Source organism: Corvus moneduloides, chromosome Z (assembly GCF_009650955.1).
Source record: "Corvus moneduloides isolate bCorMon1 chromosome Z, bCorMon1.pri, whole genome shotgun sequence".
In the NCBI taxonomy this organism is placed as follows: Eukaryota; Metazoa; Chordata; class Aves; order Passeriformes; family Corvidae; genus Corvus; species Corvus moneduloides.
Genome location: NC_045511.1, coordinates 1,408,059 through 1,431,972, shown reverse-complemented (window position 1 = coordinate 1,431,972; position 23,914 = coordinate 1,408,059). Strand labels below are relative to the sequence as shown.

General features: G+C 48.4%; 1 protein-coding gene across 4 annotated transcripts in view; it reads right to left on the bottom strand.

The window, feature by feature from the left end:
• Positions 1-23,914, bottom strand: part of MYO5B (myosin VB) — a 149,135-nt gene that overhangs the window by 103,067 nt on the left and 22,154 nt on the right. For all 4 annotated transcript variants that reach the window (XM_032095232.1, XM_032095234.1, XM_032095233.1 and 1 more), the window contains exons 2-4: positions 15,206-15,316; positions 11,505-11,676; positions 9,102-9,246 (exon numbers count right to left, since the gene is read on the bottom strand). In XM_032095232.1, the coding sequence (XP_031951123.1) occupies positions 9,102-9,246; positions 11,505-11,676; positions 15,206-15,316 (428 nt within the window). The remainder of the gene's footprint in view (positions 1-9,101; positions 9,247-11,504; positions 11,677-15,205; positions 15,317-23,914) is intronic.

Genomic DNA, 23,914 nt, shown 5'->3' with positions numbered 1-23,914 from the left:
TTTATCTAATTAAGCCAGGGCGGAACACCCCTGGAAAATCCTCATTTCAGAAAAGCGGATGGTGGAGCCATGGCAATAAAAAGGGGTTTGAAACCAAGGATGGTCTCACCACGCCTCTGCCTGAGACAGAAGAGACAGGGGACAACCTTAGTGCAGATATTTACACCCAATACCCTCAGCCTCCAGCAACACTGCTTGAAAACAGTATTTGAAGACAAATATACCTCAAATGCTCTCCAGACATATATCACCAGCCAGAATTTTTCCAAAGTCAGCTTTCTTGAAAGCAATAACCCGAACCCATGAGAAGGGACCTGGAACATCTAGTATGTGTCTTCATAGTCATCCCTTCAGAAAACCACTACTGGCACAAGCAGCTTAACTGCACAACTTCATCCTGGTCTCTGCAGCAGGAGCAAAACCAGTTGCACTAAAAACACAGCTTCTGCAAGAGGGAAAAGGATCTGGAATAAATGAAAGCAGAGCCAGACCCTGTGAATAATTGTCAGGGGTCACTCCAGCTTTAATCCCACATCTGACACTAATTCTCCACGTCGTGGAACGAGTCAGTAAGTCTCCCCACCATGGAAATCATATTTAACCTACTTCTTTCAGGTTGCTCGGAGGATTAGTGTTCATAAAGCAATCTGAAGGTTAAAAATCCTTTAAGTACTGCAGTCTGAATTGAGCCTGACCACAATGAGAACACCCACAAAAGGCCCGATGCATTTCTCTATTGACAGTGCTTCAAAGGCTAAGAATGAGCAAAGCCACCACATTGTGTTGCTAGAAATATTTAAAAATGCAATAATTTAATCACCACTGTTTTGCATCCCTCAAGTGCTAACGATAGTGATGAATAACTGAGACAGTCCAACTCTGCTTTCAAATGAACAAACAGAAGTTGCACTCTGGAGGTGAAAATCAGAGTGCTGCAGCATTGTAACACAGAGAAAAGCCATGTCTGAAATGGTCTCCCAAGCCAGGAGCTGTTCCCATTTCAGTGGGATAACTGGAATTTGGAGCAGCAGCACTGTTGATAGTGGCAGCAGCTTCTTTTATTTGTTGGCTCTAATTTGGGTTTTTAGAATCCCTGGCACTGACAGTCAAGGCAAATAGAAAACCACAGCTTAGGGGCAGCTACACTTTTCCCTCAGAGAAACCCAAGAAGGTATTCTGCATCCAGTCGAACAAGAGTGTTTAAGGACTTGTTTTCTGTTTGCATTTTCAAATATCAGCTGCAAATGCACATTTTATGCTGCAGCTGCTGAAGCCAGCAGCACTCTAAGGACAAATTTTCACGTGCTGCAAGTTCATTTGGGTCATTTTTCACACTGTATCTTTAATAAATGGCATGGGTTACCCTATACAACCCTTTTTTGGTCCTTCTTTTTTTACACAGAAAACTATATTTAACAAAGAAAACTTCTTTTTTATAGGGCTAACTTTTGATACAGTGCCACATACCAGTGGGGGAAAAAATACTATTTTCACCAACAACCTACACCCACATCAGAGCTTCAAAATACATTCTGGTCACAAAGAAAGAGTTGGATTCCAAAGATGTGGACTTGAGCTGAACTTGATGATCCTGATGGGTCCCCTCCAGCTCAGCATATTCTATGATTCTGAGATGCATAGGGGGTGATGCTTTCGCCAGGGTCCACCCTGCGCAGCTTTGGAGCCCATTTGCTCACACACCCCTGGGTTTCAGCAAGGACACAGAGAGAAAACATGGCCTTGAATATCTCAGTTGCTGGGAAAAACCCTAAAAGCAGCACCTTGGCCCAGAATGGGTAAGGATGAGCCTGCAGCACGATGCCTGGAGACCAGGAAGGTGCAGCATTAACCTTCTCCTGCGCGGGGGTCACTGCCAGCTCAGCAGGGCAGGCCTGATCCCTCTGTCCCACACTATTTAACACACATCAATCCACGTTCCTAACGCCGAGACCAAGCCCCACGGAGCACATCGCGGCGTCTCTGCAGAGGTCAGAGTCCTTGCATGCGGTGTTCCAGCACTCCAGGCTGGAGAACTCCTGCAGGCCCCTTCCCCCCAGAGGCTTTGTGCAGCCGGCTGGAAACGCCCCTCCAACAGCACAGAAAATCCCCACAGCTCCAAGTTCGTACGAAATGCTGAGCTGTCTCCAGTCTTCCCCCCGTTCCCATGGGCAGGCAGGCAGGCAGGACGACCTTCTCGCAGGACTGATGCTTTGCACACCCCGTTGGGGAGGAACACAAGCTCCGCGGCCTCACGGAAACGAGGTCAGCGATTCTTTTGTGTGCTGTTCCCAATGAGAGCAAAACACGCGCCCGGCCAGTTTCCGTGGCTCTCTGGCACCCTGATGCTCTTTTCTGTTCCGGGATCACACCACAGAGCATCCCTGGCTCCAGCCCAGGCCACCTGCAAGCTGCTGGAGCACTGCAGAGAGAGGAGGCTTGGGACTGCGTCCTCTCAGAAAGCATCACACACAGGAAGGAATCACGGGATGCTGCCCCAACAGATCAGGTTTGGAGCACCAGGAGGACAAGTCAGTTGTTTTTCCACCCCGTGCCTGTCCCAGAAAGAAGGTCCTTCTGACAGACTTCATCACCTCCACCATCCTAAGCCACTGCCGCTTCGAAAACTCCCACACTACCATCTGATTAATTACAGTTGGTGAATATTAGGAAAAGCCCAGAAAGGGATTTTCAGAAACCATGCTCTGGGTTCTCCACCCTGACACCTCCAGAAGTTCACTGAGGATGTGGGGTGGCAAGCAGTGACTGCGAGGTGGGCAAGGCCAGTCACAAGTCTTTGGGCTCTGATGTAATTATGCTGCTCATAAATACTGTTTTGAATATTTGATGATACTTGGTGTTACAGCTTTCTCCCCTCAGAGCTCCAACAGTTCTGCATCGCAGCAGTGATCACATGTTTGATGTAGGCTACTACCCCTCCTTCCCAGTCAGTGATATTTCACACACACACACTTATTACTCTCAGTCAGGCACTGGCCTTTCTCTGCCTTAAGCTTTCCCATGCCAGTTCTGTCCCATTTATGAGTATTTATGATTTTTCTATAAGGGATGTCTCATTTGTTATTAAATCTGCTAGCAAATAGCATAGTCCTTATTCTAAATTGCCAAAAAAAAAAAAAATTACATTTAAAAAAAGTTCATCAGTTGCCCACTTATCCCCAGAGCATCTCTGTCCTCTCCCACAGCAAGTAAGACCAGAAGGTCTCTCCTCCAGTCCTTGGGAAACATTTCCTGGAGTGTCTCCCAGTTTATTTTTTTTCTGTGTATCACCTCTGGAGAAGAAAAGCAATCCCTGAGGTCTTACACCAGCACCAGCACGTTTATGGGATAGCTCTTGCAAAACCTGTTCCACTCATCCCTATCCCACTTTTAACTCTAAGCAGAAGAGAACCCTCTCAGTTTTGCACCTTCCTAAATTCAAGGCCCTTGAGTTGTTTTTCTTCTGGTCTCCTTTTTAGACCAGAGCTTTATTTTTGGGATGACCCCTGCTGCACAGCCCTGGTGAACTGCAGCACAGCTCAGCCCCACAGCTCCCTGCAAGCCCCCGACCCAGCCTCATTCCCCTGGAGACTAAACCCTTGCCTGCCTTTAATATAACACAGGATTCAGCCTTATTTACTGTGCCAGTCTGATTCCTCTTACATCTCTGTCGGGGGTTACTCTCTCTTTTAACTCCTATCTGCTCTCTCTTTGTACAGCTTTAAATCTCCTGTAAAGGCTTGAAATCCGAAGTGCTATGAAAGGACATCCCCCACTGTGTCCGTACCCCTCCCCGAGTCTATTTGCTCATGTTGCTGCAATTTCTGCTCTTTTCCAGCACCAGCATTGCTCCCCACAGCAGAAACGAGACCAGTGGTCACCTCAGGCAGCCCCAGTGGCACTGTCTTTCTGCAGGACACAGACATTTCCCCTGTGGCTGCAGGGAGCAGGGATTCTGACAGTGCAGTGCAAAGCCTGGGTGCACTAACTTCCAATAAAAATGGAAAGCCACTGCTAAACAGAGTTACCTGTCTGCAGCCCAAGTGTTTGAGCACGTGGTGACAGAAACAGTGTGTGGGCAGTGGGGCTGAAGGGAGGAGACACCCTATTTCCATACAACTTATAATTCAGGAATTACACAACAGATGCCGAGCCTGGTTCAAACTGCAGACACCAGGGGTTATCTGGTACCCACTGAGCTGCAGTTCAGACAAGATATGCATAAGTTAAACTCATCTATCGAATCACTCCTGCATTTCTTACTTCATTTCTTCTGCAAGAACTATCAACAACACTGTGAGCAGATCCTCATGCTGGGAAGGAGGAAACTCCAGTCTAACCAACAGGTCACCAGGACAATTACCTTCCCACTGACTCTGCAAGGGTCAGGTAAGGTCTGCAGAGCCCTTCCATGCTCCTGGCAGAACATTACAATGTTCTGCCATTCAGATTTATCAACTGCATGTGAAACAGACCCGAGATATTTTTGCCTGGCCACACAGAACAGCTTTGCAGGGATGCATCTGTGAAAGCATCAGCCTGATGGATGCCCCAGCGAATAAAGCCCATGGCACTTGACCCTCTCCATGCACTTCTCAGGAGGCTTTCACAAGTCCTTTATTACCTAAGATCTTTGCTGTGGTAAGAGCTGAACACTGGATTTCCTTTGTGTTCGTTACCTGCCATGGGCTCTGCCATGTCACACCAGTTCAGGGGCCCACACAAGGGAGATGATGTTCCTACCACACAGCGAGACCCAGAGCTGCTAAATGGAAAGCACACAGAAGGGGTTGACAATACCTTCAATATTTGATTTATGGTTTGAGCAAAGATAATCTCTGCTGGCTGCTCCCTGCTTTTGAGGCATGTTTGTCAGCCTTTGGAGGGCCCATTCTTCTGCTCCAGTGCCCACAGCGCATGCCTCTCTCACCTAGTGCTGCTCAATTCTGTATGTTATTAAGTATAATGCATGATTTCTATTTCAATCAATAAATAAAAACCTACAAAAAAACCCCCACAAAATAACTACAACAAAACCAAAACAAAACAAAAACCAACACAAAAAAAAACCCCCACCAAACCCAAAAGCATTAAGAAACCTTACTTGGCCTGTGCCCAGAATCAACCCAGCTGGTACAAAAGGAAGAGACAGGGGCCAAAGACAGAAAAGTCACACAAATACATCCACTGCAGTGATTTTCCTAATAGACTCAGCCCAGCATCACATGAAAACATGGTGACCATACTGACTAGTCGAGCTGGGAAGAATTAAAATGGAGCTGCAGACAAGAATATCTAACTAAAAATATACCTAAAGCTTCCAAAGGTGGGCAGGGAGAAGCTGGTGTTGCACTGTCACCATCCAAACCTCCTCCATGGAGCTGGCAACAACTAGTGGGTCACATTCATAGAGAGGGACAGGGGTCAGAGCATGAATCATGGAATCTCTAAGGTTGGAAAAGCCCTCCCAAGACCATCGAGTCCAACCTGTCCCAATCCCCACTGTATCCCCAGCCCAGAGCACTGAGTGCCACGTCCAGTCCTTCCTTGGACACCTCCAGGGATGGGCACTCCAACACCTCCCTGGGCAGCCCCTGCCAAGGCCTGACCACCCTTTCCATGGGGAAATTCCTGCTGGTGACCTACCTGAGCCTCCCCTGGCCCAGCCTGAGGCCGTTCCCTCTCCTCCTGTCCCTGTTCCCTGCCAGCAGAGCCCGACCCCCCCGGCTGCCCCCTCCTGTCAGGGACTTGTGCAGAGCCACAAGGTCCCCCCTGAGCCTCCTTTGCTCCAGCCTGAGCCCCTTTCCCAGCTCCCTCAGCCGCTCCTGGGGCTCCAGCCCCTTCCCAGCTCTGTTCCCTTCCCTGGACACGCTCCAGCCCCTCCATGTCTCTCTTGTCCTGAGGGGCCCAGAGCTGTCCCCAGCACTGGACGTGTGGCCTTGGCAGTGCCAGCACAGAGCAGTGTGAAACATGTGCTGCTCAGGTCAGGCTGCCTGCAGCAGAAATACAGGTTTTCAAGAGGAAATTTCTGCCAGACTCCAGGCTCCTGCCCAGAGCGATGACACACACAGAAATTAGAGCCGGGATGGGGACACGCAAGGGATCTTTTGTTCCTCTTCGAGAAAAGCAAGAATCAGCCAGGGCATCGGGCTGTGCTGGCTCTCCGCGCGACCATGGCACAGCTCTCAGACTGCTCCCAGGAGGGTGAACACCTTCTGCAGCCCCCAGCAGGGTAAAAGGCACCAATCCCACTGCACCTCGCCAGGACAGGACTGTGACCAGAGGAGGTGCCTGCATGTGTCCCAAGGCACTCACTGCTTCCAACCCCACAGCCATTAACAATCCCTAAATGAGCCATCCTTCCACCATCCCAACACTTGACTCCACCGCCTCCACCAGCAGCACTTGGAGCAAATTAACTCCATGCTGCTCACTTTGTTTAAAACAACACTGTTTCAGTGAATCGAGTGTGTTTAGTCCCACACTGGGTATCTGGGGAGTTTCTAAAGAGCTGATCACTGTAAAAATTAGAGGACGTCACATATGAATTTTAATCACTTGCCCTTTTTGTTTGGGGGTTTTTTTAAGCTGTTTCACATGCAAGTGCTGCAAAAACATCCTCTTTGTGAAAAGCTCATATTTAAATGGGAGTTTTAACGCACACTGAACCCACTGTAGGTGTTCAGGTGATTTGTGAACAATTTTGACTCAAAAAAGGGATCAGGTGGTGTTACACACCCTCTGCAGCCTCTCTGTACACCCCACCCACTGCTTTTTTTTTCCTTTTTTTTTTTAATTGGCACTTTCTGATGACAGGACAAAAGCAAACACAGGATGCCACACAGTCACCTGTGAAGGTGCCTCCAGTCCCATCTCCTGAGCACCGAGCTCGAGGCAGCAAGGAAGCACAGGAGCACGTCACTAACACCTGCACACACCGACTGCCTTACACCCCGCCCTGGCACCTTGTGTCCGCATGGCCATGGCACACTAGAAGTTCAGAGAAATAAAAGTCTAATTACCTCCAATTTTTCTCATTTAACAGAGAGTCTTGGATTTTGTGCCCTTTCCCCTTGCCATCCACTCGATCCCATTCAATCCCCTCCACTGCGCTTTCCCCGTGCGCTCTGGGCCACTAATGGAGATGAAATATTCGAGAACTCAGAAGACTGGCCAGACTGTTTTCCTGCTCTCAATCACCTTGCAAGTTTGACCTTCTGAGACAGAAGGCTTGAGTTTTATTCCTGATCTATAAGGATGCACCAGACATAATCCAACTGTTTAAAAGCTGAACTGCAAAACAAGTGATATTTTTGGACCAGTCCATGTTTAACAACCCATATCCCACCTCGCCCCAGTGGACTAAAGCTGAGCTGCAGACATGAGACATCCCACAGAGTCAGCATTTCAACTGAAAAAAGGGCAGAAAGAAGTGTGTTCAGTGCCCTTTATCTATCACCTCGGGGCTATGCCTGCTCACACCCTCCTCCAACAGCTCCACCACTCTCCTTGGAGCATCGCAGAGGGAAAAGATCAGAGCAAACTGCAGAAGGCACAACACCCACCCAGGAGCTCTCAGATTTAAAACTCAGTGTGTTACGTTTTAAGGCACACTTCAAATAACCAGGTAGATTCCTATAATCCATGTCCCAATCTCCTCTCAGCCCCGTCTGAAACCCTCCTTTGTACCCAAGCCTGCAATTACCATAATAACAGCCCAAAACAGAGAGCACCAGAGGAGCACTGAGCAGCGAGCACCTTGCTTAAGAGCTCTGAAGGTGGTTATTTTCCTGTCCCCTTGAAAACAGAGCAGTCTGAACCACCCAGATACAGCAGTTATCAATTATGAGTTGCTATCAAAGTAGCTTTACTCTGATAAGGACGAAAGCAGAGACAAGCATTGTTGGCTAGAGCTGTCTGTTAGCCCACTGCCTGCAAAATTACTCAGTGATGTGGGAGAACAGTGTGTTTTCCCTAGCACAAACTTCAGCAGAAAAGCAAGTTGCTGCCTTGTATTTCAGACACTTGCCCAGGAAAACCCACGGGTGCTGTCGCCCCACTGGTCAGCAAAACCATCGTATCTTCTAAAAAGAACCATGCAGCATGCTGCTCAGCCTGGAATTACACAAGGACAAAATCCCAAGCCTTCCTCTTCCTACAGGCAGCTCCCCAAATTCTTAAACTCTTCTCAAAGCAGTTTTGCACAAAGCACAAGCACTTGCAGAAGTGAATTGCAGGCTGGACTCGGTTTGGGTACAATCCATCTGATCTCTGGCCACAGCAGTGCTCTTCCAGATGCATTTCTGGACTGAACTCTGGCTCATTTCTGGTTAGCAATGCATCCTAACTCACCACTGAAACCCAGACACAGCAGAAAGCAGGTTGCAATCCTTGGAAAATGGTTCAGTGCTTACTCTTGCTATTAAAAGCCAGGGCTGTACAAAAATCTCAGCTAATCCACAAGCAAACATAGACACACTGTGTGAGTCCTGACAACTGTAATAAAATGATCCCTGGTACAACAATTTTCAGTTTCCTCTCCAATTCTCTTTTGAATCATGACTTATTTGTTAAGAACAAAATCCTACATCTATCCCCAGGAACACAATAAGCACGGAAATAAAGTAAAACTCTCACCATATCCATCTGGTGAAGACACTGCTTTGAGGGATCCATAAATATCTCCAAGTATCTCCCAGTCACTCCTAACTCAAAATCACAGTGTCTCCATAAAACAACAACTAACATAATCTTCTGGGTTTAGTCTGATTATTTCACCAAATTATCTGAAATGTAGTTTCCTCCAAGCTATTAAACGTTGACACTTGCAGAGTGGTTTGAATTTCTTCCAGGAAACTCATCCAAGCAGCAGCAAGAGAGGGATCCCCCTCCAAACCCCTGAGTTCCTGAGGACCACAGGGATCCCCATCAGCCCAGCAGTCTGGGTGCAATACAGGGGTGAAGTCATTAAGCAGAATTCATTAGAAATACCTGACCTCCAGCACACTCTCTTTCACAACTTTGTTTTCATCGAGTATCTGGAGTATTTAATGGCATCTTTGCCCACTTTTGACCCAAACCCCCATGGCTGGGCCCCCACTGACCTGGCCATCTGCTTGTAGGCTTCCTCAGCCACGGCGAAGATGTGGGGGTCCATGTCACCCATGTTCTGGCCACTGTAGGCATAGATGACATCCTGCTCGTAGATTGGCAGCTGCTCATAGGGGTTGATGGCCACCAGCACGATACCTTAGGGCAGACAGACAGGCAGGTATGTCACAAACCAAGCAGGGGGTCGATATTTCAGGCTTTTCAGGGCTTGTGTTAGTTGCTTCAATAAGATTTTTAAAATACGATGATTGAAAGTTAACAGAAAAAGGTGAGCAGTGAATGGGGAAGGGCTCATAATTCTTATCTCAGCATCTCCTTCAAAGGCCTGTGCTTTGATAGCAAGGCAGTAAGCCCCCGTACATCTACAGAGGAGATGCACAAAACTGGTGAGAAGAGCAAAAACATATAATAATCTCCATTGTGTGAAGACAGGCTTTGCAGGAGGGGTGAGGAGAGATCAACACAGCCTGAGCCAGCACTACAGAAAAGCAATTCCTGTGCAACCAAAGCTCTGCTAGACCCAAACAAACACCCCGGGCTTTTCCCTGGCTGGAGTTGCAAGTAAAAGCTCCTAACAAAGAACGTACCCAAATCAAACTGAAATACACAAATCACGGGAAAGGAATGCCAGAGCCTGCTCTGAGGCTTTAATGTCTGTCTCCTCTCCAGCTCTGGGCACGCCGGAGGAGGCAGTGAGCTGGGAGCTAATGAGAGGCCAAGCCACACGTGGTGCTCCCTGTGTGCTCCGGGGAGCTGCTCTGCATCCAGGTGCTGACAAAGCCTCTGAGGAGTTTCAGGTCGGGCAGGTCTCAGCTGTTCCTGTGAGGAGCTCCAGGAGCACCTGGTCGGGTGTTGTGCTCCCAGCCCAGTAGGTTCAGGGCTCAGGCATGCTCCAATTACAGGAGCACAGCAACTCTCAGCTTGTAGCAAACACCAGGAGTGCGACTTAGCCCGCCACGAAAGGCAAAGGTCGGTGACTGTCACATCACCTGCCCCTGCAGGACATTGACCCAGCTGCTTCACCCTCTGAGTCCTGCTCCTGCCTGTTTGCTTCCTGGTTCTGCTCAGGTCAGACGCTGGTTTTCCCTTACTCACCAAAACCGCAATGCAAACCAAGCCGAAGGGCTGTCCTTAACTTCAGACAAGCACCTTCCTGCCCTTCTCAGCCACTTTATAACCAAAGCACAGGGTATGCTGCACCCAGGCAGAGCTTTGTAACTAAACCTACACAGCCCAAACCCTGTATGCCCATTAATGCTGCACTTGAGATGATCATGAACCTTCACAAGAAGCTGCACTCATGAAACCTCACTGATTTTGGGTGAGAGCAGGCCTGCGGGTGACTGAAGGCACACGTGCAGCTGCAAGTTATGACAGTAGTTAATCACTGCACATCATTAAATACTGAAAGTTAACATTACAGAGGGTACGTATTTCCAGGGCACAGCTTTAAAAAGTCACCTCCTCCTGCCAAGCATTTCCTCAACAACCCTAAACTGCAACACTAAATCATAGCTGTACACACCAGCCTTAACAGGACACAGAAAATGGCTTCCCAGTGCCAGAGGGCAGGGACAGATGGGGTATTGGGAAGGAATTCCTGGCTGTGAGGGTGGGCAGGCCCTGGCACAGGGTGCCCAGAGCAGCTGTGGCTGCCCCTGGATCCCTGGAAATGTCCAAGGCCAGGTTGGATGGGGCTTGGAGCAACCTGGGATAGTGGAAGGTCTCCCTGCCTGTGGCAGGGGGTTGGAACAAGGTGATCCTTAAAACCCTTCCAACCCAAACAAGTCTGGGATTCTATGAATTGCCTTCTTTCCTTTCTTCTTAGTTTTTTAAGTTGAAACTTGTTGCTGTCCATTCACAGGTAACCGCTATCCTAAATGGCTTTGGCAAGGCATGCTCCCCAAAAATCACAAACCCAAGTTCACACCTGCCCTCCTCTTGCTCTGAATTCAGGAGTTAGATGATTCCCAAAGCCACGAAGAAAAGGAAGGAAATGGAAGTGCCAGGAGGTTTTTTGCATTTTTTCTGGAGGAAAAGCTGCTGTGGACATTACCCAGTAGGATCACTCTGTCTGGCATGCTGCTGTTCACTGATTTGCTAGGTCCTACTTTTTCCCTGTGGGGGCTGCCAAGCACAGGCAAGGCTGGCCTCAAACCCATCTGACAAAATGTTCCCACTAAGAGCAGGTGGACCATGAGCTCAGCAAGTTCACGGTTCACAGTCCTCAAAACCACCTCTGGTTTTACATCCTGTTGACACTCGTGCCGCCCTCCCATCCCAAACCCACAGTCCCTGGACTTCCCTCACGCTGCAGCCTCTGGTTTATTGTCTCAAGGGGTTTCTCTGTGGCCCCACAACCTTCCAGGAGCTGAACGTGTGGTCTGGACACTCACCACAGTAGGTGTAGATGTGGTTGGACTCGAGGAACCTGACTTTGAGGTTGTGCAGGACGGCAGGCTCGTGCAGGTAGCTCAGGGCTGTCAGGTCGTTCTGCCCCACCAGGATGTCCGGATTGCGCAGGAAGGGCAGCTCATTTCCTTGGAGGTCAATGGGATATTCGTAGAGCTGAAGAGACACACATGAGGAACAAGAGAACACACAGACAACAGCTCCTTTAATGGCTTGTAGCTTTTCCAAGCATAACTCCTGCTACTGTGAAACACTTATACACCCTGCTCTAAATTAAATTAAAAGCCCCTCGGTGATAAATGCTATAGGGACTCAGATGACAGACTGCCAAGTGACAGGTCACCCCTCTGGTAATGGCTCTGAGCTGATCATCACATGGTCCTGGTGGACACTGATGGTCCACAAGCACCAGCCTGGGCATACCTGAGTTGTTTTCAGGCCAACCTTGGGACGAACAGCCTTTAGCCAGCTCTGAGCAGTGACAGGCACCATACAGAAACCCACAGCTTCATCTGATCTAAGCATCTTCATGCTCTTGGAAAAGCAGCCTCATTCCCAACTAGACCATGTTCTTACCATCAGAGCGATTTCTCAGCTCATTTTTAATTCAAGTTACTTTTTTACCCAAAACCTGACACCCCTTGAGGCAGAGAGGACAGAGAGAAACACGGAGCCCCTGCTGCTGAAGTGTCTGAGGAGCCAGGTTACGCTGCTGAAGTTGGCATATGGGCAGCCTTATGCTATTTTTGACTTGTCCCCAAATGAGCAACAGAGCCATCAACTAAAGAAAAACCGTTATTTTTTTTCCTTTACAGAGGAGGGGAAAAAAAAATTGCCAGTGATGCTGCTTCGCTCAGGGTGCCTCAGCAAGGAGGCCTGATGCTCAGCTCCCATTGGAAGGGAGGAATTCCAGTTTCCAGTCAAAACCACAGCCCCTGCACTGGCACCGGATCACCACCCGTGCAAACAGCACACGGAAAGCTGACCCAAGTGCAGGAGGACAGGCTCCCTCAGCATGTCTGACAACCTCAGGCTGGTTTTATCCTCCAATTCCACGTTGTCAATGCCAATTTTCAAGAGTTTGCACTCAGCCTCACATCTTAATGGCAAACACACCAGGGATGCTTTGCGATATTTGAAAGTCAGCTCTTCATTCGGAGGGAGTACTCCTGCATACAGAGCAGAGCCAGAAACCACAAAACCCATGAAAATTCACTTAAAGCACAAGGACAAAAGGCAACACTGAACAGTTGGGTAATTCATGTTGGCTGTCAGGAACAAAAGGCTTTCCACAGCTTTGAATCCCCGGAAGATACATGTGCTAGGTATCTCCAACCTGATGCACACAAGTGCAGTTCCCCTTCGCTGGAGTTTTTCAGTCCAACATGACACGGATCCAGGCAAGACTTCATACAGAAGAGCATCAAACAGGGCACCCCCAGAGACCCTGCGTCTCTTGCACAACCCCAAAATGAGATGTTTCATGTTTCACCATGACAGCAACATGCTTTTTAAGCTACTGCCTACAACACCTGGTAATCCTTTCATCTCCTTGTACTTTAATGTTGCTGATCCTGAACTCAGCTGCACAAAAAGATTAGGCCTTGCAGGACTCCTTAGCCCCTTTAGTTTCCAGGGAAATATCCAGATTAAAGAGGAAGAAAATAATTCCCACCCAAGCACTAAAACTGCTGGAGATCTCAGCCAGGAAAGGATGGTGGGGGTTGTAGCACTCAGCAACAGGAGCAGATGTACTTTGGCAGCCTGAGCACAGGTGGAAGAAAGGAGCTTCTGTGGACAAGGTGCTGTGGGCACCCAGGCACCCATCAGTGTCCAGCCCTGGGGAACAACAGCACAAGGACCTGGAGCTGCTGCAGCCAGTCCAGAGGAGGCCACCGAGATGCTCCAGGGCTGGAGCCCCTCTGCTCTGCAGCCAGCCTGGGACAGCTGGGGGTGTTCAGCTGCACAAGAGAAGGCTCCAGGGAGAGCTCAGAGCCCCTGGCAGCGCCTAAAGGGGCTCCAGGAGAGCTGCAGAGGGACTGGGGACAAGGCATGGAGGGACAGGACAAGGGGGAATTACCTTGAGCTGAAGGACAGTAGGTTTAGGTAAGATACTAGGAATAAATTCTTTGCTATAATGGTGGTGAGGCCCTGGCACAGGGTGCCCAGAGCAGCTGTGGCTGCCCCTGGATCCCTGACTGGACGGGGCTTGGAGCAGCCTGGGACAGTGGAAGGTGTCCCTGCCCACGGCAGGGGGTGGCACCGGATGAACTTTAAGGTCCTTCCAACCCCAACCGTTCCATGATAAGATGATGATTCTATGCCTGCTGCTTCCAAGGGATTGTGGGGTGGCATCTGTGCATCTCCTCATCCAGATTAATCACTGTGGAAGGCAAAAAGGCATCAAGCTTCCCCCATCTTTTATCCTCCCCAGAAAGCTGCTCTATGCTGGAAGAGCAAACTGGGCAGGACAACAAAAAAGCAGCTGAGGCTGAGCCAGAAAGAAGCAACAGCACCAAGCACTGGGTGCAGATCCCAACATCAACAACGTTCTGTGCAAACCCGGCATACTCACACACCGCCAACAGCCCATGCTTGGGCTGCTCTGAGAGAAAAACTGTGTTGATTAACTGCCTAATCAACCACAGCTCATTCCTGTTCTCCATCTTCCCATCAGGCAATATGGTGAAAACGCTCCCCACAGCGTGGAAATGGCTGGCTCGGAGGGGATGGGAATTACTTGCCCTGCTCAGAACACATGGATTTGTAGTGGGTGGTCTCTACTAACTCTTCCAAGCAACAGAGCAGATCACCCTCTAGACAGCTCAGGAAACCCCACCTGCCCGATGAAGAGAGGTGGTTTAGGTTAAATTCTTCATGAAAAATGTATTTATTCTTCCTGCTACACCAGGCAGTTCATGGTGGGTACACAGCACGGCTGCTCCCTTCCCATAAACCGAGTTCACAGCTGATGCAACTGCCATGGTTAACTTCATCTGCAATTCCCTGCTGTCACCCAGCATCCCACTCCACGAGGTTTTTGTGTGGAACAGGGAGCAGCTGCTCCTCCCCAGCCTCCATCCTGCTCTGGGGATGATTTATTGCTGGCTGCACACACAGCCAGGGCTGTTTGTGCATTTGGAACCAGCGCTCGCTAGAAAACATCTACATTTAAATGAGTTTTGTGTTTTTCTCTTTTAAAAGCTTTTCTTATTAAAAAATAAAGCAGAGAAAAAAGGGGTTTGCTTAAGATTATACTCAGAGAGAAAAACTAAGGCGTGGAGAAAGCACAGCAGTCACCTCTGAGCCGTGCGTGGGTTTTCCATCAGTACCCGAGGTTGAGTAGATGCCACCAGCCGTGCTCTCCACAATTTGTTCAGCAGCAAAAAGCACAAACTGGCATTTCTAACACACTGATGGTATTAAAAAAAATACATCCTGATATTACAGACTATTACAAGTTTTCCAGGAGATGAAAAGAGATGATGGAGGTCGAGGGCTTTTCTCACAACCTACTGTAACACAAGTGTCTAGGGAGGGAGCAGGCAGGAAAAAGCTGGAAGTGTTAAGGCAATAAAACACATTTTAAACCACTTCACAGAAACTATGAGATGGCTCAGGCTTCTTCACACATTAATTCGAAGCTTTAAATTACTAAAAAGAATAATGACGTTCAAAAGCTTACAGTTTCATCTTCAAGTTTCAGCTGGAGGCTTTTATCTCCCTCTTTGTAATCCTTGATAATTTCTGCCGATCTCCAAACGTCATCAGGGTCAGGAATCCAAACCCTAGTGTACTGGAGAGGTGAAAAAGAAAACAAAGAAAAAGTTTAAACATGACTAAACCTCAGGAAATTGAATGAGAAATAAATTAATTCTCCATTAATATAGTCTCACACTCATCGCAAAGTCAGTGCAGCTAAACCATTTATTTTAGTAAAAGAAAAAATAAATCCAGTTTTATTTCTTGGGGTAAATTACAGTACAGCAGTCTAATTTTTCAGTCTAATTTTCTCCTGGACAAGGTGTACACTGGCTTGTTACCAATCTAACAAAGCAGGGTAAAGCCTCAAGGTAAACATGGAATTTAATTTCCCTGGGAAAAAAACAGCTTTCCAGAAGACTTTCATGAAAAAATACAATTCAACCCCCGCAGATCCTGCACCAAAGCATGTTTATTTTGCTCAAAACAAGGCAGTTTGTTCCCCACAGAGCAAGCCCTGACCCAAACTCACGGACCAAGGCAGGCAAACGACAACACCAAAGCCAACTCCTTCAGCTGGAGGTGAACAAACAAACAGGCTCCAGGAACACGCTCAGATTTAAATGAACTGGGGGAATTAGGTTAAAATTAACCTTTTTTGCATCTACAAAGTTAGACCTGCCGAAGGGGAATTCCCGAGGCAGACCTGTGCAGCCCAGCCCAAGTGCCCATGAGGGTTTTAGCTGTTGGACCCATGAAGCCAGGCTGGTGCTGGAATCATCCAGCCTACACAGCCAACAGGAACCCTTCAATAACCACTGATTTAGTGGCATTTTGGGGTATCTCTCTCCTCTGTTCTTCCTGTTGATTGAAACAAGAGCTTTATAACCTTCTTTGTATTCCAAATACAAGGGGCTGGGGGAAATCCCAGCAAATCCAAGCGACAGCAGCACCAGAGCCCCAAAGGCAGTTTTGGCCTTCATTTGAAACCAAACCTCAGCACACAATGTCCAAGTAACATTTCATAGCACCCAACGAGTTAAAGCAGCAGCAGCCACCACCTGACAGGCCGCTTTGCAGCCGAAAAGCAATAGATTTTTGTACATTACCACACGTAATTATTTTTAGAACTGCTCAATAGCTGCAACAGCAGGAACCTTTAGATGTTAATGGAGCCACATAATTGTATTTCCAGAACAACAATTTTACCAGGGAGTGGAGGAAAAGATGTGAAAACTTGAATTTTCTCAGCACACCAGCTCTAGCACCCCATGAGCCCTCAGTGCTCTCCCTGCCACGAAGAGAGGGAGGCTGCAGTGGGGAAGGGGCTGGGTGGGACCCCGACCAGCCCCACCACTGTGGATTCATCCAGTGCCAGCTCTCTGCTGGCAAAAAAAGCGAGATTCAGGCACGCTCTAGAAGTGCCCAAAATAGCCAAGGATCAGGATGTACCAGGCTCAGGGCAGCTTCAAACACAAGGTGTTGCTGGCCTTGGCAACCTAGCAAATTTTCCACCTGCACATGGGGCTGGGCTGAGCCCTGGACCTGCCTGGACAGGCAGCTGCAGACAGGGACACACTGGCCCCAGAGCAACCCAAACTGGGGTGCTTGGGAACCCTTTGCAGGTGAAATTTGGGTACAGCTCCAGCAGCAGCAAGAGGGCACATGGGCCACGCTCAGCAATTCATCACCAACCATGGCCAGGAGTCACCCAGGTGTGACAGGAGGCTCTGGGGGTGACAGCTCTCAGCACCCGCTGCCCACAGCCTGGTGGAGTGAGACTCCATATCCCACCAGCCACCCTGCCCACAACACTACATAGTTTCAATAATAAAAATAAAACTGATTTTCCCAGACTTTGTGCGCACACACACACACATGCAAATGGCCACGCAGGACAGAGCGCACCAGGACAGAAGTGTCTGCAAGACCCCAGGAGCCCCGGGAACAGCCCTGGCTGGCAGGTCCCAAATGTGATCAAGCACTCCCCACACTGAGTGCCTCCCATCAAGCTGCAGAGCCAGGGGCTGTCAGCACAGGCTGCTGTGAATGCACTTCCCCAAGCATCCCTAATGCTGTCCTCTCGTGCGTGCACATACACACATCCAAGAAGGGGGAACACCATTCATTCTGTCATGCTTCTCCACCGTCCTTCCCTCCCCGCTGTGCTCCTGCAAGTGCTCGGCCCTCCAGGCAGGGCAGGCTGCTACACAAACCCCCATCCCTCTCACCCATAAATCCCAGATATGTCAACCACACAGCGCTGGAATAAAAGCACTTTGTCACTGGTACATCTTTAAAAGGCCAGCTTTAATTAGAACCTGACAAGGCTTGGGGGCAGCCCTTGGAGTCACGCTGGGCTCACCACCCTCACCTTCCCAGCATTCCCTGCCTCTGACCTCTGCAACCTGCTCCCCCCAAAGCAGCCTCACACCCCCTGTTTGACAAATGAACCCACATGGGTGAGAGTGACTGTGTCACCAAAACCAGGGTGCTGGCAGTGCCCACCCAGGCATGGGGAGAGCATCCCTGTGAGCTGCCACTTCCCATAATCACACCTCCAGCACCATTATACCCCTCCACGAGCCTTGTCTGAGCTTCCTCAGAGCTTTAAAAGCCTCTTGATCTTCTGGAGGAGCTTTTTATAAGGGAGAGGGCACATGGGTCCATCTCAAACTATGGGGAATTGTAAGAGAGAATTGGGTTGTGAGCTGTAAAACCTACCTGCAAAGGCAGCACAGAGAGCCTTGTCCCCACCAGACCCTGGGGGGAGGAGGTGTCACACAGCTGAACCCTACAAAGGGTGTTGCTGAGGTAGGTCACGCCATATAAGGAAATACTGTGCCTTAGAAAAGCGTATAAAACACACTCAATCCTTCGAATAAACAATTCCGATTCCCTGCCGATCTTGGTCCATGATTCACTGACAAATGGTGCCCCGTGTGAGGAATTTGTTATACACCTATCTGCGCATCCGTCGGTGAGCCCCGTGGGACTTGCAGTGCTGCTAAAGAAGCAGGAACACTGGCCAGCAATAATCCCTACAAGTTGTAGGTGAGCCATAGGGGACATAGGGGATGGAGTATCCCAAGAACAGAACATCCCAGAGACATTAAAACGGATTTTAAAGAAACATGGCAGGAAAGTTGAGTCTACAGATTTGAACAGACTCTTGTTCTGGGCAAAAGACTGGGGTTCAACTTTAGATAGGACCAATATTTTTAATCCTCGGACATAGGACGCTTCAGATGCGTTGTGGAACCGAGTTACACGCAGCAACGCAGCACTGACGGTGCTTTTGCGTCCTTGGAAGAGAGTGTGTAAGGCACTCACAGCACATGCGGCACCCAGAGACTGGACAAAGAACCACGGCAGCTGTGCCAAGCCCCTCTGCTCCGCCAGCAAACTGTAAGTCTGTCGGGGCTGTGGGAGAAGAACCAGAAGATGGCCCCTCATCCCCTGACCCGTCTGATCCTGGAGGGAAGCCAGATGGTACCATAAAGCTCGTACCACCCCGCTCCATGCGGCAGCAGCTGGAGCCGGGTCACGGTGAGTGGCTGAAGCCAGGAGGGAGTGGGTTCCCTCTCGGTTTGCCTTCTGCGAGAGTGCAGCAGACGCGGCAAGGGGAGAGTGTGCAGCGCTGCGAGGGCATGGTGCCGGCAAGCAGCCACGCCAGCGAGCACATGGCAGAGCTGTGCCATGCCGGTGAGCACATGGCAGAGCTACACTATGCTGGTGAGCACATGCCGGTGAGCACATGGCAAAGCCGCGCCACGGCCGCGCCCAGCGGCTGCCCCCACGCCATGGACAGGCAGGATCAGCAGCGCTGGAGGCTGGCGGGGCCACGGGCGGCTCTCTGCATGTGAGAGGTGAAGAGACGGGCCGGCAGACCTCTGCCAGCCACCGGACCCATGCACCTGCGCAGCCAGAGGGGCCCGGCGAGCCGGCGGGACCACGCTGTTACAGCCAAGGCCCCTGTTTCCTGAGGACTCTCGGGAGCTGATACTGTGCTAGAAAAAAGGGCTAAGTAGATCGATGGGCCCTTCCTCAGGGGTGGGGGGAGGCTGCAGCATACAGCACTGGCACCAGCTTGAGCAGGAATGGCTGCAAGCTAGACATGCCGGTCCTGCAGCTGGTCCATAGAACTCTTCTGGTTTTGTTATTTAAAATGTTGACCCTGTCTCAAAGACTGCTTTTTTTTACCACACCAGCTTGCAATACCCTGCATTGTTCTGACTGCTTTTTGTGATAGATAATAATTGTAATTTGTAAGCTGTGTTTTTAAGCAGGAATTAAGCTTGTTACCTTTTGAAACCTTTTAAAACCTCTTAGAAAGTTAATGTTATTAAAATTGCAATTTTTCAAGACCTAGATTTATATATATTCTGTGAAACAATGAAATATTTAAGCAGTTAATGATATTACCGTGCTTATTTTTACTTAGTGCACACTTGTTGTTGTATTAGATGTATTATTTTACTGTTCATAGTAAACTGCATGTTATGTTCTACATTTTCCTGCATTTAGTAAGTTAAAAAACGTTCGTGTTACATATTGTTAGAACAGAAAAGGTTGCTGCAGGGATGGGGTGTACCCCCCACAAAAGACTGTAAAGAAGTTTACATGTTCTTAATTTTTCAATTCAAAATGATCACAAGATACTAATAAAGTTTTTAAGCAATTTTATAAGTATTTTAGGGAAACCCTCTCAGTCACGGCTTGAGGCTCTGGCCAAGCCCTAGCCCTGGCTGGCTAGAGAATTATACCATCAAACCCAGGTGTTTCTGCCCTAAAAGTGTAATCAAGTCATTTTGACTTGCTAATTTAATCTTTAAAAAGCTGGACCCTCTTTCAAAGTAAACTTGGACCTTCCAGCAGTTGCAGACTCTGAGTGATGGTAGAAGTTTTAGACACCTTTACATTGTTCCTCAAAGTTCTATCTGCTGAATCACTGTCATAATTCTTATTTGTATAAAACAGAAAAGGGGGAATTATGGGGAATTACAAGAGAATTGGGTTATGAGCTGTAAAACCTGCCTGCAGAGGCACATGGCAGCACAAAGTTTGTCTCCACCAGACTCTGGGGGGAGGAGGTGTTACAGGACAGACCCCTACGAAGGGTATTGCTGATGTGGCAACATGAAGTAGGTCATAAGGAAATATTGTGCCTTAGAAAAGTGTATAAAACCAACTCACTCCTTTGAATAAACTATTCCGATTCCCTGCCGGTCTGGGTCCAAGATTCAATCACCAACATCAAAGCACGGGGAATGAAGGATTAACTTGACCTTGGGCTCTGGAGACAGAACCCTGGGCAAACCACTCAACCTCCAGACACTCCAGTGTTTCCATACATTTTCTCTTTTTTTTTTTTTTTTTTTTAAAGAAAAACATTCCTTCAGTCCTCGAGGATGCCTTTAAACAATATGCTAAAATTAACTAGAAATAGCTCCGCATGCTCAGCCTCTAAAAAAAAATAAATAAAAAAAACATGGTTTACTTTGTGATTTTTTTAACCAGATCACCAATAAAACAAGCCATTCTGTGCTCTCACAGCTTCTTGCATTATTCCACTCAGCTTAAGCAGAAGTTTAATAAATTCAATCCCCACCTCCTAATTTGATTTAGATTTTAGCAGGCTGCCGCTGCGGATGCAGATTAAAACCAACATTAAATTAGAAGAGGCCAGTCTTGTTTTACTGTTTCAAAGCCCTCAGCGCTGGTCAAAGGCACTCCCAGCAAGCTCTGGGCAATGTGCTCCATCACAGCAAGAAGAGATGCAGGTCTGCAGGCAGAGTTACAACTCCGTGGACAGAGCATCATTTTCATTACATTAAGAAAATTGTATAAACTTCCATTAAGTAAGAAATATTAAAAAACAGAGATCTCAGTTTTGTCTGGGCCCTTTAGTGGTTGCAAGTCTTCATGGCAAGCTGGACATCAGCAAATCCATCTTTATTATTACTGGTTTTTAATCCCCTGAGTTATTTAAGGAATGCCAATACTCACAGCTGACCCCGGGAAGTTTTCATTGCTCCTGGGTCAAGGGCTTTTTTCCAGGGGCATCCTTCCAACAAACTGCAGATAGAGGGAGGGCACAGCAGAAACCTCACAACGCTGGCAGTAAAACAGCAACAACCACCTCACCATCAGGAATTCAGTAACAGAGGTCAGGACATAGTATCTCATGATAAATGTTCTTCCAGACAGGTTAAGAAAATCTTATGAAAGGGCCTTAGTTGAAAATAGAAATAGTGATTTTTTTAAAAAATCAAGGGTGAACGCACAAATGTTAACTAGAACAAGGTGGAAATTGGGACAAATCTCTGTACATTTTTCTCTGTAAAGCAAGTACACTTCCACTTTTCTTCCTTTGCAGTGGGCTTATTGTTAACCTCATTCTATACTGTTCAGTGGTCCAGTATTGCTGGATGCTTTTCAAGAGGACAAAAATACACACAAAAGAAAAACCAACACGAGGGTCAGCCCGAGAATATTTATATTTACATGTACAGCATGCAAATGGTTAAGCAGCTTACACTGAAACAGACCAATAACCACCCTCCAGCTCTCACCCACAAGCTATCTATTACTAAAATTGAAGTTTCCCCAAACTGTGCTCTTCTCAAGCAAGAGGAAAGTACAAGCTGTACTTGGAATTAAAAGTGGTCATATCACACACTCTGGGTGTCATTTTTCTCTTCCCTATTTTCCTTTTTAAACTGGCATCGATGATCACTCCACAGAGACAATTTAAAGAGGCTCTTGGAGAAATTAAAAAAAAACACCAGAGGACTTTACTTGCAGCCCCTGTATGGATGCCCACAGCCTCTCTCTCAACCTTTGTGCTAAATCAAACAAACTTCTCTTCATTACTTTTCATTAATAGAGTCCTGGGCTGCGCTGGGGGCACCAGCACAGGTGGTTTGGCCCACGCATGGCCATTGTGCCCAAAGCAGCAGGGTCCCTCATTTCCCACGAGTTACAGGTGGTTACTGAAGGAGTCACTTTGCTGTGGTAAATGTTTGTGCAAACCAACCGCGCCATGGGTGCTGGGCAGAGCCACTGGATGTGTGCTGGCAGAAGGGGGACACGGAAAGGGACCGGCACCATGGCTCTCCTGGGTGCCCTGCAGCCTAAAAGGCCCCTTCTGTCCCACTTGGCAGTGACTCAGGAGAAAAACTGGCTTCACCCGTGATGCAACAAAGCACAGGAGAGGGGCTCTGGCAGCAGGGCAAAATATCTCCGTTAAGGGATGCGTGGATCATTACCTTTTTTATTATTATTTACAATCCTGAACATCAAGGCAGATGGCAAACCATAATCCCCCTTCTCCCATCCTCTGAATGAGATTTTCATCCTAGGAGCAATTTCTTCCCTGCCTGACAGACAAGCAAAGCCCATATTTAGGTCAGGGCTCCCCAAGCTGTGCCATGACTCCAGGACCTGCTGACCCCTGTGTCTCACCCTGGTCTGGCTTCTCTGCCTGCTGCTGGGTACCACCAGCTGGCAAACCCTCACAAGGGACAGGCAGAGGGTGTCCCTGCTTGGTGCAGGGCTGGCAGGGATGTCCCAAAGTTGCACATCTCTCCCCTGCCCAGTGCTGGTACCCGATGCTGGGGGGAAAAACCACGAACCCAGCATGTCCCACACGAGCCCAGAGGGCATCCACTCACAACAGGGACCTCTAATAGCAAAAGACCAACTTCCTCCTCACCCTAAAATCCCACAAACACTGAAAGGAGAGCTTATGACTGGAAAATCAACATGTCAACTCCAAGTCGGGGACAGCACACTACGGCAGCATCATACTCTAGGGATAGGGGAAAAAAATAGCATTTTACTTCTTAAAAAGCACAAAAACATCATTTTGAGCTATAGAATGCAAGTGTTAACCTGCTGAGGGTGTTAAATGTAAAGGAAAAGACAGTGGCACGCTGCAGGAGTGTCTCCAATTCCTCAACATGAGAACGAGCAAATTGAGTGTTTCCCAGGGCTGATAAAAACATGCAAAACCGAACAGCAGAGCCAAGGAGGATGGGCATTATCTACACCATTCCTCATATTCCCTGTCATCCTCATGCTAGTGGAGATGGACACTGGACAAACACACAGCAGCACACACCAAACACCTTTAAGGCAGGGCTCCTAAATTTTGGGGAGCATCTCTCCATCCCCAAACACTGCAGGGGCCCCTGAAATTGAGCAAACCATGTGCTTCACTGATGCCTTCGAAGCACGGCGATATTCTCCTCTGGCCCTGAAGAGCTGTCACGCTGATGGATGGCTCCAAGACTCCCACCAGCACTAAATCTGCTCTATCTCTCCTTGCGGGATTTTATTCCCCTGCCCAAATTAACTCCGATGATGATTTGCATAAAGTGTCACAGCAGCTGAGCAGTGCTTGGACAAGCAGCATCTGCAGCATTTATCCACTGGCTCATTAGAAGCATTTCTAACAAAGGGGTATTTAAAAGGCTTCAGTTCATCACTGCACCAACCTCATGTCACCAAAGGCAGATAGAAAACTGGCACCGAGCACAGGGGGGCTGCAGGCGAGCCCTGACACCGGGTTAGAAATATTGGGGGTACCCTTGAAGGCTTTACTTTAATTAAGTGTGATTTTCAGGACGATTTCCAAGAGTAATCAATAGTCTTACATGTAACTAACAGCCAACTCGCGTATTCCCAG